At 63.8% G+C, this 15761-nt stretch overlaps 1 protein-coding gene across 2 annotated transcripts in view; it reads right to left on the reverse strand.

The window, feature by feature from the left end:
• The window catches only part of PACS2 (phosphofurin acidic cluster sorting protein 2), a 58432-nt gene extending 43852 nt beyond the window's left edge, over positions 1-14580 (reverse strand). Inside the window, exon 1 of one of the 2 annotated variants that reach the window (XM_036991643.2) lies at positions 14287-14580. In XM_036991643.2, coding sequence (XP_036847538.1) covers positions 14287-14405 — 119 coding nt within the window. In that variant the 5' untranslated portion in view covers positions 14406-14580. The remainder of the gene's footprint in view (positions 1-14286) is intronic. The other variant, XM_036991647.2, reaches the window with a different exon arrangement.
• Positions 14581-15761: the final 1181 nt, after the last annotated feature.

The raw sequence follows: 15761 nt of genomic DNA on the forward strand, positions 1-15761 counted from the left end.
GGTGCAGGGCGGCTGGCTCACCGTGAGCCCACCTTCTGGCCCAGCCCCACCCATGGGGGGCCAAGCACCAGGAGAAGCAGCAGGGGCAAGGGGTCAGTCCCTGAGGGAGGTGCTGGCAGGCGCTGGAGTCAAAGGCCAGCGTGGACATGCCACGCGTGTAAAGGAGCTGGGTGGCCACTGGGGCCACAGCAGCCTGGGCACCTACAAAGAGCAGAGCATGCCTGTGAGGGAAGGGCTCATGCAGATAATGCTGGAAAACAGACATGGGGCTCAGAGCAGGGGGCTCTGACCACCACAGGGAGCCGTCAGCTATCAGCCACCCTGGGTCCAGCCATCAGAGGACCCCTCCCTGGGCCTTCTGGGCCTGTGTGCTCCACCTCAGTGACCTAAAGGCCCAGAGGCCATCGACCCCCGCCTCCTGCCCAGCACCTACAGGCACACGGGCATGCCTCACCAGCAGCTGGGGGAGGCCCCACGCTGTCCCCGAAGACGTGCCCCCCCAGCACTCTGCTGGGAATGAGGGGTTTCAAGGAGCAGAGGAGACCCAGTGAGGCAGTGGGGGAGGGTAGCCGCAGGGGCAGGGGCAGGGGCAGTGGGCTGGCAGCCCCCAGCGCACCTCCTGCCAGCCCATGGGCTGCACCACCCCTTGCCGCGGGCTGCGGCTCAGGTGCCTCCCAACCAGGAGAGCAAAGCCCAGACAGCACCAGCCCTGGGTCTAGCTGGACAGGTGCAGGCGACCGTGGCTTTCCTCTCTGGCTCTGGCCAGGGGGCGGGGGCTAAAGTGGGCGTGGGCACACTCACACTCATAGGTGGGCCCCATTTTCCAGCATCTGCAACCTTCCACTTTCCCAAAGGCTCAGTGAGCCCAGCCCGACCTCTCTCAGGCATGTGTGTCCCAGGCCACACCGGCAAGAAGCCAGAGCCTTCCCTCTGGCAACGCCAAGTTCCCCAGCCTGGGCAGCAGAGTCTCTGGTGACAGGCTTCCACAAGGGCGGGGAGGCGGGGCCCACCGACCGCAGAGCACCCACCCCACCCACTGTGTGCAGGCTGGGGAGTGACAGAACCAGCCCCTGATGCGGGTCAGGCAACGAGGGTGAGCACGGACGGGGTGCAGGCGGCTGGGAGCCCCGAGGGCAGTAGGGTGGCAGCCGGGCAGGGTCCACGCGTCTCCGATGTCACACGCCAGCTAGGCTACACGGGCCCTGACCAGCTCCGAGACCCCGGCTGGGGCCCGCAAGCCCAAGCCCCGCTCCCACCACAACCCGGTGGAGGCCCACTGTGGGCACAGGGTCCGAGCAGACGGGGAAGCACAACACGGCCACGGGCGCCGGCCGGGGTGGGCAGGGGCGCACACATGGGTCACTTGAGAGCAGGCCAGTGCACTGCTCCCAGACCCCCGAAAATGCGGGGACAGTGGGAGTTACAGACCAAAATCTGAGTCCCCCAATTCATATGCTCAAGCCTAACCCCGGTGTGATGTCAGGAGGTAGGGCTTTGGGGGCAACTGGGTCAAGGGAGGCCTCCAGAAATAAATGAGTGTCTTACAAGAGACCCCACAGAGCCCCCAGCCCCTCTGAGGGAGGACACAGAGCAAAGGCACCCCGATGGACCGGAAAGAGCCCCCCCCACAGGGAACCTGGGCGTCCTGATCTGGGACCCCGAGCCCAGAGCCGAGGCGCAAGTACCGACTGCCGGAGCCACTGTCTGCTGCTCCGCTGGGGCAGCCCGAGGGGCCCAGACAGGGACAGTGCAGCCTGCTCGGGGTCCCCTCTCTGCCCTACAACAGGCAGAGGCCTCTAGACTGACCTTCCTGCTCAGGAACCACGCCCTGTCCCCTCTGGGGGGCACAGGGGACACCGGAGGGAGAGGCCGAGGGGGTCGTGGTCCAGCAGGGAAATGGAGCCCTCGGAACCCTGGGCCCGGGGCTGGGGGCTCCAAGGAAGGACCCTTATCTGCCACCCAGATGCTTCCACTTGAACCACATCCCGTCTACACCACGTGGCTTCCCACAGAGAGACCTCCACCAGGAAGCCCGGTGGCCTGAAGGCCACCAGCTGGTGGCAATCCACCGTCGGAGGGTTGGGGGCAGAGCTGTGCAGCACCATGCCTGCCCTCACTCTCACCGCAGCCACCACAGGTCAGGGGAGCGTCAGCACAGTCCAGGTTTCCATTCTGGGGGCTCCCAAGACCCTAGCTACCTCTAGGGGGGGTGCTGCGGGGCCCGGCCACACAGGTAACCCCAGAGCAGCCCGCCTGCTCCCCTCTGCCCACTGGCGGCATGGTGCCCCTCCGTGTCAAGCACTCCTGACCAGCTCCAGCGCCGTGAGACAGCCCGCGCTGGATGCACAGCAGGGCGCAGGCTGCCCCCGGGGAGGTGACGGGAGGGAGAGACGGGAACACACGGCATCTGACCCGAAGCAGGAAGGGCAGATGCTCGCATCCAGCAGACAGGCTGCTAAGGAGGGTGACAGTGGTGGGGTGGATGGGAGCCCCCACACACGCCACATCCTGGTAAACCCTCCCTGGCAGCCAGCGAGCACCCACACCACCACGGGGCGCACGAGCAGGCTGACCACAAACTCCTCACGACCACCTGGGAAGTGAGGGCGGAATCGCAAGATCCCAAGGCTATGAGATGGCCAACCTGGGACCCCTCCATCCCCCAGCGTGAGCAGGACATGCCTTCTGTCGCCCAGGGGGGGCTGAGCACTCCCACACACAGCTCGGGGACAGCAGGCCAGAGGGCCAGCTCCTCCGGGAGGAGGGTCAGGAGTCGGGGTGGGCCGGAGAGGGGGCGGCAGACCCTACCTCCTGCGGTCCTCACCGTGTCTGCAAAGGCGGCAGGGACGTTTGTTCCCCTTCAGTGTAGTAACTCACTTTTTCAGCAAGCCAGTTACATGTAAACAGTACAAATACAGATTTTTATGGGCAGTAATAAAGGAAACAATCAATCTTGATCAATTTCCAAGGAAGAGATGACCAAAAATAAAAAAGGGAGAGGAGTAACAAAGACCAGAAATGAACGCATACACCAGGCGTCAGACACAGACAACAGCCAGTTAAAAGCCAGTTTGGGTTTTCCGGCACTTTTTCCAGCACTGCTCACAGGGGCCGGGAAGGCTGACGGCATGGGCTGGGCGCGCTGCAGAGGACACAGCTGGCACCGAGATACCGTCAGGGCGGGCTTATGGCAGAAATGGCAGGGCAGGCTCCGGGGCCTAAGCAAGGCCAGCCCCGGCCACCCCCAGAGTCGGCTGGGGAGCTTGGGGGGGCCTGTGTTCTGGTGTCCCAGTGGGGCAGACAGGCAGTGGCCGGGGACATGCTGGGGCCCACATGGAGCCACACAGGTCTGGCCAGCTGTGACCTGCTGGGGTAGGCTGCAAAGCGGTCCCCCACCACATGGCATGGCTGGGCATGGCCTGTGCACAGGAAACCCCGCCCATCCCCAGGCTGCCTCTCTGACCGGCCCACCTCCCAGCCTGCTACCTCTAGCACCAGACCCACTGCCTGTCACCCCTCTGTCCATGAGCCCCTGGCCCCCTCTCCTGCCCTCCTGCTTCCACCCGGGAACACCTACTTCACCAGCAAGTCTTCCCCTGGGAAGCTGGACAACCTCAGAGAACATTTGCGCCACTGTCCAGCGGGCCGCAACACAGACGTCAGACCCCCGCCCTCCGGGAGGTCCCCCAGGCCCCCGCCTCACGTACCCCGCTGCTCCTCACCCACTCCACTGAGAACAGGACCGTGCGACCCCAGGAAGGCTGGCAAGCAGCCCAGTCCTGCTGGCGGGCACCCCGCCCCCACCACACACAACACTGACCCCGGGCCCTGCAGCTGCCCCGGCCCCCTCCTCGCCCAGGACACCTGTCCTCTCCCAGCCTCTTGGCCATACCCACCAGGCTCCGTCCCCACCCAGAAAACTCTCGGTGCCCCAACACGGGGTCTGCACCCAGCACACACCTCATCCCAACAGTTGGTGCTGGAAAACCCAGGTCCAGGACACCTGGACACCCAGGGCACTCCCAGCTGACCGCCGAGAGCCATGGGGCTGCAGGGCCATCACCCCCAAGGGACAGGGGTACAGCAGGTCGAGCCGGCAATCGGGTGCACCGGACACCACCCACACCCACCCTCACGGGGCCTCAGGTCCCCTCACAAGTCCAAACTCAGGCAAGCAGATGACAGGGGACTGAAGGCCCTCGACACCCGCCAGCCAGCCTGTCCTCTGCAGGGGCAGGTCAGAGCTCTCTGCACCAACCCCAGGCTCCAGGTGCATCACGTCCCACTGCAGGGGTCCTGCCTGAGACCTGGCACACGGGCCCTCGTCCCACTGGGAAGCAAGGCCGCTGCGCTCACAGGCTCATGTTCAACTAGGGGCCACAGAGCCGTGGTCGGGAGAGATGTGCAGGTACCCCACCTCAAGAGGGTCCCCCCTGGTCCAGAAGGCCCAACCATACCCCACCACAAGTGAGGCTGCACCCCACACACCCACCGTGAGAAGCCCTCTGGGTTACAGGGCTCTGAGAGGCGTGGCTGCCACCACTGCCACCCGCTGGATGCACTGCAGAGGCCAAAGCTGGGGTCCAAGCACCCCCAGCGCTCCTACAGCCCCTGGCAGCCCTGAGGCCCCTCTTCCACCATGACAGTCCAGTCCCCAGCAGGTAGGTCACAGCGGGCGGGCCCTGCTCCAGGTGGGAAGGCTGGTTGCCAGGAAGCAGATCTTGGATGGTGCAAAAGCCAAACCAGGGGCACAGGGCACAGAGAGGCCAGGGGCCACACGAGAGGGGGCTGCAGGCACCCGCCCCCAGGCCTTCACCTGCCTGCTCCTTCCAAACCCAGCGCATGGGGGTCCCAGCCCCAGCTCGGAGAGGAGAGCACAGGGTCAGCCCTCCTTGGGAGTTTGGGACTCTGCGCCCCAGGTCCACCTCATCCTCCACGTGAGGGTCAGCAGAGTCCTGAGTTAACCACAGCGTGGGGAACAAGTCCACAGGCCGGCCGGCCAGCAATGCCATAGGCCGGCCAGCCAGCAATGCCAGAGCTGTGGACTCTGCAGCCAAGCTCCGCAAACCTCACGCCCTCCCGTCCCAGCGGGCTCATCGGCCCCGACCCTGAGGCAGCTGGGGCCACGAGAGCAGAGGCCCACGAGGCGCTCTCTACACAGGCCCGCCAAAAGCCTCCTCCCACCAGACACACAGTGGGGGTGCCGCCACCAAGCTCCCATCGAGGAGCCGCACTGGCCTGGCCTCTCCCTGAAAGACAGCGGCACTGGGCCCTCTTTTAGGTGCAGAACACGCGAGCAAATCCCTGCTTTCAAGTCACTGTAAGTCCGGCCGAGCGTGGCTTCTGTGCTGAACAGGGATAAGTGGTGGCAGCTGTCCCTTGCCCAGGGGCCCCTGTGCGGTAGTGGCACCTGTCGAGGCCAAAATGCTGAGCGAGGCGGGAGGCAGCACGGCCCCAAGGGAGCAGGGAGACTGTTTTGCACCAGGCCATTATCACCTTCTTCAGAGAACTTTCTCCAGCAGCAAAACGGAAAGCGTGAACACAGGCAGGCGAGGGTCTCGCTCAGGCAGGAGGGGCAGGGGAAGGGCTGAGCGCCAGCAGGGCCTCCTGCTGTGCAGGGGTGGCGGCTGCACAGTCCTTCACTGACTCGCCCGCCAAGGACCCCCGTCCTTGCAGGCTTCCCCAGACACCCTCGAAGCCAGTCCGCCCCCCTGGAGGCCTTCTCTGCCACAGCAGAGCCGGTGGGTGACCGCAGCACAGCCTCAGGGGCCAGGGTCACTGGTAAGCATCTGGGACCCTCTGTGGCCTGTGGGAGCCACAGCAGATCTCCAGAGCCCTTGTGTGGGTCCCACGTGCCCACCGGGGCTCATGCAGGCAAGCTGGGGACAGAGGCATGAGATGCAGGCCGGACCCTGTGGCTGTGGCACCCTTTCCCACCTCGGGGACCCGCAGCAGGGCACTCCCCTCAACGGAGCCAAGCCCAGCACCTGGCACAAGACCAGGACACAGCCTGAAGGGAAAGTGGCTGGTGGGGGCCCTGAACTTTGGCATCCAAGCTCGGCCCCACCACCAGCCAGGCCAGGGGCAGTCCTCGGTGGACGCTGGGGGCCGGGTGCACATACACCTCTCCCGCCACCTCAGCTGCACCAGCGCCAGCCCCTGGCCTTCCCCACACCCCTCCACTGGCTCCTCCAGGCCTGCTCTTGGGGGGAAGCTGGCTTCCACTCTCAAAGCAAACCCACACAAGGGAGTGCCCAGCCTTGCCGCCCACCACAGCAGCAGACGAGCACCCCACTGCTCAGCCAGCACCATGCCTGCTCCCTGCCCACTGAGAGCAGGGCACACTGACTCTGTTATCCTCTGTGGACCTACCGTGTGGGGCCACCTTCGTCTTCCAGCTCTGCTGCCGGCTAAAGTCGAAGCTGGAATTGGCCCAGCCCTGTGCTCCTGGAGGAATGGGCCACCCAGCACCCCCAGAGGGACCCCAACTAAACAGACGGCAGTGTGTCCAGAACCCAGGGCGGGTCACAGCCAAAGCTTGCCTTCCCTGCCCATGGAGCACATCTCAGTCTGCAGCGGCGGGGCGGGTACTGGGTCACTGCCTCACATCCCCACCGGGTTCGCCACGGAGCATCTGCAGGCAGCTTGGCCGGCCGGCCCTGGCGTGCTCAGGTGAAGAAACCAAGACGCCCGAGCCAAGGGAGCATCTGCGGCAGCCCCTCTCCATCCAGGACAACTGCCTCCAGCAGGATGCCCATCCGAGGCACTTTGGGGCACCCAGGAATACACCAGGCCCACTCCCAGATGGGCAGATGGGCCCGGGGGAGCCCCACCCCCATCGAGTGCAGAGGCATGGGGACCCCAGCCTCCGTGGCCTGGGGACACCTGCACAGAGCCGTCTGCCACGCCGCAGGGCAGCACCTGAGCTCCAGGATGCAAACTGGCGGAGAAGCTTGTCTAGTCCTCCCGCATCTGGAACAAGGAGGCCCCGGCCAGATACGGGGCAGTGTCCTCGGAAGTCACCCAGAAGGCTGGGCTCGGCTCACGGGAGGCAGGCAGCAGCGCTGCCATGCCGTCACTCCAGCGGCCTCGCCGGAAGGGTCAGTCCGGAGGGCACAGGAGGCTCCCTGTAAAGTAGATCAAGCGGGGACGGAGCAGTCGGCGCCTAAGGAGGCAGCCTGTGGCTGACATGAGGCAGAGGTGGCCGGAACTCCGGCTGCTCCATGGTGAAGGGCACGACCACGCCCGAGCAGAGGGAAGTGCCTCCCAGGGCACTGCATGTCTGCCCTGCCGGGCCAGGGTGGCGGCACTCAGGACAGCCCCCCACGGCGTCCAGCCTTCTGGAAGGGCCGAGGCTGGAGGCGTGACAGACGCCAGGCCCTCCAGGCATGCCTGGACCCACGGTGTGTGAGGGCAGCCGCACGGAGGCCAGCTGACTCCAGGGGCCTGGCATGCGCAAGGCGCCTCCCTTCCGCCAAGAGCAGGAGCCAGTGCATCTGCCCCCAGAGGAGAGGCCCAGCCCACCCGAGGCCTGGGAGACACGACTGCGGGTGGGCCTGACCCCCGCCTCGCCGCCCAGTGGCCGCCGCGCATCCCGAGCCCTCTGCCTCTGCCCCGCCCTGTCTTGCCACCAGAACAATCCGGCATCAGTGCCCTGGGAGAGCTTCTTCTCCTGCTCCAGGGTCTCAGCACGGCTGGGCACTGGCTGTGGGCCAGGGAGGTGCATGCCGGGACAGGGGACAGGGGGACAGGGGGACAGGGGGACAGGTGAACCCTCTCCCTGGTGCCTTCCACGGCCCATCTCTGCCCCTCTGGGGTTCCAGGCACCCCCTCCCACGGGCCCATCCTGGCTTGACCTCACAAGAAGTGGGGGGGCCACAGCCTTGAACTCCACAGGGTGCCAGCTACCAGGCAGCTAAGGCCAGGAGCGTGTTGACAGCTGCCAAGGGTGGATCCCAGGAGCGGATCCCCAGAGGTTTTGCTTCTCCTGTAAAGCACAGAGCTCAAAGCACTGCCTTCCTCGGACGGGGAAGTGGCTGGCACAGGCTGGACACTTAAAACACAAGGTGCTTTAGAAACTCAGATCTTAAGACTGAGTCCTCACGACTGTTACAACCCTTGGCAAAAGCCGCCCTGGTGGGGTTGCGTGACGACCCACCTCCAGGACAGAAGGCAGTTCACCTCCAGACTATTTTTAGGGCCAACTGTCAATGCCACTGTCTAACAATCCCCCAGGGCTGAGCAGCGCACTGGGAACAGCCCACAGCTGGACCAGCCGCTCATGCCCACACGCCGCCCTCTGCATCCCAGACCCCAAGATCTCCCAGGACCAGTGGGCATGATGACAGATGCCCCAGCTCCCAGGGAGACCAGGGCTCAGCAGCACAGCCGGGAAGGTTTGATGGGACTTGGCTGAGCCCCCGGGAGGATGCGCTCCCAGCAGCACAGGCCCACACGGACACGCGGGCTCCCCATCCTGCCCTGCCCTTCCCGCCTCCACGCGAGCCCCTGTCTCTGCAAGGGCTCTCTCCAGCCGTGCCACACGATGCCTGGGCTCCTGGAGGACGCTGCCACGTCCACAAGCCCATCACAGGGCCAAAAACAGACCCACCATTTCTCCTGAGTACAGGGCCCTCTCTGGAACCGTCTCCTTTCCCCATCAGCAGCATCCAGGGCACAGGCAGGGGCCAGCTGGCTTTGCAGCCCAGATCCCAAGAGGAGGCACACAGCCAGCACCCAGGGTCCAGTTCCCAGGTCTCTGAGCCCCCATGAGACCACACACCTGCCCAGCACAGCACACCACATCCCAGGCAGCTGCCCCCGCACAAAAGCCTACTGGGGGGCAAGACACAGCGCTGAGCCCCACGGAAAACCGCTGCCTGCTTTGCTGCACAATGGAGCAGCGGCCCACTGCCCAGGCGTGTGCACAGCAGCGGGGGCTGCACAGAGCTGCGCCACACGGCAAGGGCTCTGGCAGCCCACGGCCTCCCCAGGGACACCCACCCTCAGGCAGGCCAGCGTGGCTCCCCCAGCACCCACCTTATAACAGGTCAGTCACTTCCCCATAACTCAAAACAAAACCAGGTTCCTGAGTGTGGCATCTCCATTCAGCTCCAGGAACGCTTGCCGAGGAGCTGCTCCAAGCGGGGCTCAGGGCGGGGCTGGGAAACAGCCTGTCCCCACCTGCTGCCAGGAGACCCCACATGCAGCGGCCGCTCTCCTGCAGGCCACAGTTGCAGGTACACGGTCAGAAGCAAGAAGTGGGCGGAGAACTGGCCACCGCTACAGGGACACAAGAGCCTGCCCAGCCGGCCACTCTCCGCTAACGCGTGGCGGGAGGCCCTGACACAGCCTGGCTGAAGTTCCGGGTCCAGGAGAGGGAGAGCAGGGCAGAGGCCACACCACAGAAGGCAACCAGGACTTCGCAGAGCCCGTGCCAAGCACAGACCCACAGAGTCAGGGAGCCAGGAACCCCTGCAGGGCAGGGGCCAAGGAGACCACCCCTGGGCCCCAGAGAGGGGATCTTAAAGCTACAGGGAGAAGAAAGCCCTGCAGACACATCACGCCAGACTGACAGATGACTTCTCAGTGAGCAGAGTCAGGGACAGTGCCTCGTCCACGTGCAGAGGGGACGTGTCACCTCCACCCACAACCAGGGACACAGGAAGCGCTGTTAGTTACAGGCAGGTCCTCACTAAATTAAGTCCAGAAGATGCATGTTCAGACAGAAAGAGGAGAAATTGACCTAGGTTCTGAGATGCGTGGAGAATGAAGGAATGAAGTGGTGAGTTTTTGATGAGGCTAATCTGCTCTTAACAGAATAAAACAGTGACTTCTTATGAGCTTAAGACAAGACAAAGTACACAAAACAAAAACACAAGAACATGAAGGTATTGGGTCAGAATAACACTCTACGGTCCCTCTCTTGTTCAGGAAAAGAAGAAAAATTAACTTTAAATGTGAAAGCAAGTATGGAAACTACAATCCACTCAATAACCATGGAGAAACAGAAAGAGGGACACGTTTCAAACTAGGAGGGGAAACAGAATCATCTTCAAAAGTTAATGCAAGTTCAGGTGGGGTAGGAGGAAAACTGCCCTGACGGTGGGACAATGACCAGCACAAACCCAAGGGTGGGTATGAAACCCAGTGTCGGGGACGCAGGTAAATGACACCAGACTGAACGCTCTGGTTAAAAAAATAAAGACGGTGAGATTGAATGAAAATGGGATCTAGACGTGTGCAGAAGACGCACCTGACGCGCAGGGACACAGCAAAGCATAATGGGAAAAGGCAGAGAAAGGTAAACAAACGCATCCAAGAGGAAGCCGGCCACACTCATGCAGCATCACCAGGTCGAGGTCAACACCGTGCAACGTGACCACACACGTGCCTAACTGCCCAGCCTCAGAGAAGGGCAGGAGCTGGACAGACCCCGCCCGGGCCAGAAGACACCCCCACACTCCTGAGTAGGCAGAAGACGGAAGGAGCGGAGGACCACAGTGAACCAAGCCTGGCCAGGGGCACAGGTCACATCGGAGGGTGCCCACGCACCCACACGGCCCACAGAAGGGCAACCCTACAGATCCCACAGACACTCAGGAAACCATTGGGTACTACAGACAAGTGCATGCCTTCCAGGCCTTAAACTTGGAAATCTGGACAAAATGGGCAAATTCCCAGAAAAGCGTAGTTTCAAAACTAACTCCAAGTGAGTAAAAGTGTCCTATAAACATTAAGCAAACAGGGCAGGAGTTGCACTGCTCAGGTCATTTCATGGAGTTTTTCTCCCAAACTCAAGGAATCCGCAACCCCGGTCCCACAGACACGCGCCGTGGTGCAGCAGGCCCACTCTGCAGGTGTCTTGGCACCAGAATCTGGTGAGGGCAGCGGACGAGGGGGACGTCACAGAGCCTCCGCACCAATGCTGACGTCCCAAGCAAAACGGAGCGACCCGAACCTGCAGTCGGACAGGAAGGGTGCATGGCGGGACCATGTTGGGATCTTCCCAGGAGAGGGGGCTTGCCTGGTGCCAAGGAATCCATTTCTGTTATTTAGCACATCAGTGATTAAGGGAGAAGATGCACACGATGCTCCTAATAAAAGTGTTTGGTTATATTCAACATCTATGCACAATATGTGCAGAACAGAGCCCTGAGGAGAAGCCATCAAACAGCCGTTAGAACGGCTGGACTGAACAGCTGATGGCAGGGATGGCACACTGGACAGCTGGCAGCCATGGAAGGTGGTACCACCACCTCAGAAACCTGGCAGCTTCTCAGGAGGCCAGAACACCACCGCCCTGTGGCCAGCCAGCTATTACTGAAAAGCAGCAAAGCCACTGGGCCCCCAGCACCCTGCACCCAGGGCTCACAGCAGCTGAACACACAGCACTGGACTGGGAACAACCCAACACCCACCGACAGGCGCAGTTCCACACACAGGGGTCTATGCCTGCGACAGAACACCATGCCCCATCGGAGGAACAAGCTCAGGGGCTGAGGGCAGGTTGGCCTCAGAGTCCTGCGCTGGAGGAAGGCCACGTCCTGGAGCTTGGGGCTGTTCAACCCCGCTCTCGTGAAGTCCAGGCTGGACAGGACCAACCTGGGCACACAGAGCAGGCCATTGACAAAGCCACCCTCCATGTGGCTGCAGGGTGGCTGACAAGCGCTCACAGCCCAAGACCCTTCCTCAAATGGGCCAAGGACACAAGGATTTGTACATGTAAAAATGGGAGGAACAGTAAGCACATGAAAGATGTTCACACGTAGCAAACCTCATCAGGAAAAAAGAAGTGGGGCATGCAAAAGTCATAGCGCCCTGGACCCTGCTGGAGCTCAGGCAACACCAGCAGTGGGCATGGGCTGGAGGTGGCAGGGAAGGGTGCTGTGATGGTTACCTGAGTGACAGCCCGGGGCCAGGCACCAGCTGCCCCAACACAGGCAGGAAAGGGAATGGTTCAAGACCAAGGCCAAAGACAGGGAGACCTCGGGACTCATCGCAGACTGCGCACACAGAGGGCAACACGCATCCCATTCAACACATGCAGCCAAGGAAGGGTTACCCTCCCCTCAAGTGACTGCCGAGACTCAAGCAGGGAAAAAAAAGAGAAATTGGCAAAGGAGATGAGCAGGAATTTTGCTGACGAGGAAGCACAAATGGCCCACATTAGTAATCAGAGAAATTCAAATTAAAACCACAACACCATTTCACACCCACCAGACTGGCAAACATTAAAAGTCGAGCAAGCGTTGGCAAAACTGCAGAGTGGCAAGGCCTCCCGTCCCCACCAGTGGGGCCCGCGTTGGCACCAAGAGCTCCAGAAAGCCGCCTGGTAGTAACACTGAGCGCACCCCCCAAAGCCCGACTCCAGGCACGTGCCCAACGACAGGCCTGCCCGCCCACAGGGGGCATGCACAGGTAGCTTCATGATGGCCACAACCTAGAAACAGGCCACAGGTCCCCTGGCAGAGCAGACACTGTCGTCTTACAGGCATCATGACAGAGGCCACTCAGGGAATGGGACTGGGGAAAGCTGGCGTGTGACCCACGGAGAAAGCATGACCCCTTTTAAATGAAGTCCCACCGAGTGAAACTAGCCTGTCCAAAGATGCATGTTCAGGAGATACAGCGAGGGGCACACTGTGCCAGGAAGGGGGTGTTCACTACAACCAACATTCTCTATGTTCAACCCACAGACTGCATGCCTTCCCACCCTGACAGCCCCCAGGGGCCTGGCTCACCCCAAGCCCAGCACCTCCACCCCACGGATGGCAACCCGCCCCACTCCCTCACTGCACACACACCAGGGCGGGCTTCCTGGACCAGGTCCACGAGAGGCTGGCAAGGCCCCTTAATGTGGCCTCTGCCCACCTGGCCTCTCCTGCCAGCCCCCTAGACCCCCATTAACACTTCAGCAGTCTTTTGGGGAGCCACGGGAAGCTGCTGAAAGGGCTCAGCAAAGACAGGCTATGCTCCGCACTGTCTGCAGGACGTCCAGCTGGAGGGGGGCAGGCAGGGACTCCGGGACGCCGACGAAAGGCAGCTAGCACAAGAGGTCCGGGGGTGGTGGCACCGGCGACAGTGCAGAGGGGAACAGACGGGAGAAGCATGGTGTTGGGGGCGGGGGGCGTCCAGGATGACCCCTTGCTGTGGGGCCTGGTGCTGTGGTAACTGCCAAGACAGGAAGGGGAGAGGGACTGGGCAGGGGGAGGCTCCTGACCTCGGCTCTGAGGCCCAGAAATGTTCCAAAGGGAGGCAAGCAGACGGGTACAGAGCCCTCGGCCCCAAACCCAGCCCTCACGTCGCACGTTAACAATGCACCTGGGAGCGGTGCCGGGTGCCCATCCTTTCCACAGCACAGCAAAGCCCTGCGCTGCAGGAGGGCAAACCCCACTGGCCAGTGCCCCCTGTGTCCCCCCACCACCACCTCAACTCAGTAACACCTGTTGAGGGAACTGTGACAGAGCACGGCCACTGCCGGGCCTACTCCAGAAGGGCCGGAGTGCAGGTCTGGATTCGGGGCCCGCTGTCTGTGCGCCCCGGAGGCTGGGACCGCAGCATCAGGAGAAACAGGGAAGTTGTGGGTCTGAGTGGAGTCCGCCCAGCACGGGCCGTGGGGAACCTCGTCCAGCCGCTACCAGTGGGGAACGGCTCTTCCCCAAGTGGCCAGGGCAAAACTGAGAGCCCAGGGCAAAGCGCAGTCTGCCCCACAGATGCAAAGAAGCTTCTCTACATGCGGCGGCACAGGGCAAATGGCAGAGGGCAAATGACCTCGGGCCGGGACAGCGCGAGGGGCACCAGACCCCCAAGACCAGGACGACAGCATGTGTGGGACGAAGCGGTACAACAGCGGTCGCGGGCTTGTGAGTCGCACCCTGCGGGTCACTCCCAGGCGCTCAGGCTCGCCGGCGTGGCTGGACGCAAAAGGAGCTGTGTGGTACCCGGTGGAGACGAGAGGCACCCTGAGCCAACTCCACGAGCCCCGCATCGGCAGGCAGACGCGACGATGCGGCTCCGAGCGCCCAGGAGGGCGCCCGCGGCTCGGAGGCCGCGGGGCCTGAGAAGCCGGCACCACCCGCTCCCGCCGCAGCCGGACCTCGGGGGCCCTCGCGGCGGGGTCAGGGGCTGCTCCTCGCAGGGAATGCGCGCGCCGGAGGAGGGGCGCAAAGGCGACGGCAGGATGGGGGTCCCGGGCGGGATCCGGGGCGCCGGGTCCCGGAGCGGCGCCCCGGGTGGCCGGCAGGTGCGCGCGGGAACAAAGCGGCCGGGCGCGGCGGGGCGTACCTGGGCACGCAGCTGGGGCTGGAGCCGTCCACCTCCCAGGTGGCGAACAGGTTCATGGGCACCGGCGTGTTGAGCGCGGCGGGCGCGCCGGCCAGGCCCAGGCGGCCCCGCTCGGCCATGGCGCCGGCCCCGCCGCTCTCCCTCGGCGGCCTGGGCTGCGGCCGGGCCGCGGACGCACGGCGGCGGGCGGGCGGGCCGGGCGCGCGGAAGGCGGCGGCGCGGTCACATGGCTGCCGGCGGCGGGGACGGCGGGGCGAGGCGGACAGGCCCGCGGGCGGCGACCAGGCTGCAGCCGCCCCGCCCGCCGCGCGAACCCCGCCCGCGCGCGCGCCCGCGACGCCCCCGCCCACCGCCGCCCATTGGTTGGGCGGGCGCGCGCTCGCCCCCTCGGGCCTAATCACGGCCGGCGCAGAGCTCGCCGGAAGTGCGGGGACGCGCGCGCTCCCCGCCGGCCCCTGCCCAGCCTGAGGCCCGCGGGAGCGCGCCTCCTCAAGGCCCCGCCCCGAGACCCGCCCCCGCCCCCGCCCCGTCATGCCCCGCCCCCCCGGGAACGGTGGAAGAGACCCCGGCCGCCGGGTACACCAAGCCTCGCCCCGGGCGCCCTCGCGTCCCCGGCCCCGAGGCCGCCGCGCACTCCCGGTATCCCTGTGCCTCCTGGGCCTCGGCAGGCCCCCCACCCCGGAGAGCCCTGTCCCTGTCCTGGGACCCGCAGGGCCTCGGCAGACCTGCCGCAGCAAGAAGCCGGGGCGCGGGGTCCCCTCGGGAGTGCTCCCTAGGCAGGCGTCCTCACGCGAGGCGGTGCGGAGCAGATGGCTGGGCCCGGGCTGGCCCCGAAGGAAACAGGACCCGGCCAGTCGGGGGCGACGACCAGCCATCCCCTGGGCCCAGGGGCGGAGGCAGTCAGAAAGGCCCTAGAAAGGACGTCTGGATTCGGGGCCCAAGAGGGGGCTCTCCTCGTCCTCTTGGCGGTGGTTCTGGTCGTCACCAGATCCCGCCCCCAGATTTGGCATCTTGTGTCTGTAGCCACAGTTACACCGTTGCCTTTTGCCCGGTTCCTGCCTGTATCTTCTCTATAAGGAGTTCTATGAAAACAGGTCCTGCCCCAGCAAACGGCTCTCCTCCCTTGTCCCGGGGGTCTACCACCCCAATGCCCCCGTTGGCTCTTTCTTCTGCAAAGGCCCCCACGTGCTCCCTGCTTTGTGAGAGGTCGGCCTCCAGCTGTAACTGCTGGTCTGGAGCTGCAAACAGCTGTGACTGCTTAAAGCCAGGGGAACAAGAGAATCTGTGTGTTCCACGTGTTCCTGCCCTTTGGGGTAGTGCAACTCAAACCCATAAGGGTCTGTCTGTCCTGGGCAGCTGACTAGGCATTGTTTTATGGTGCGGTCCCTGCCAAGCAGAGTGCCTGTGGGTCTCCTACCTATGAGAGGGGCATGGGGATACTGTGTTCAGAGAGTTGTACCCAGTCCCCTGTGCAG

Source organism: Manis javanica, chromosome 8 (assembly GCF_040802235.1).
Source record: "Manis javanica isolate MJ-LG chromosome 8, MJ_LKY, whole genome shotgun sequence".
Taxonomy (NCBI): Eukaryota; Metazoa; Chordata; class Mammalia; order Pholidota; family Manidae; genus Manis; species Manis javanica.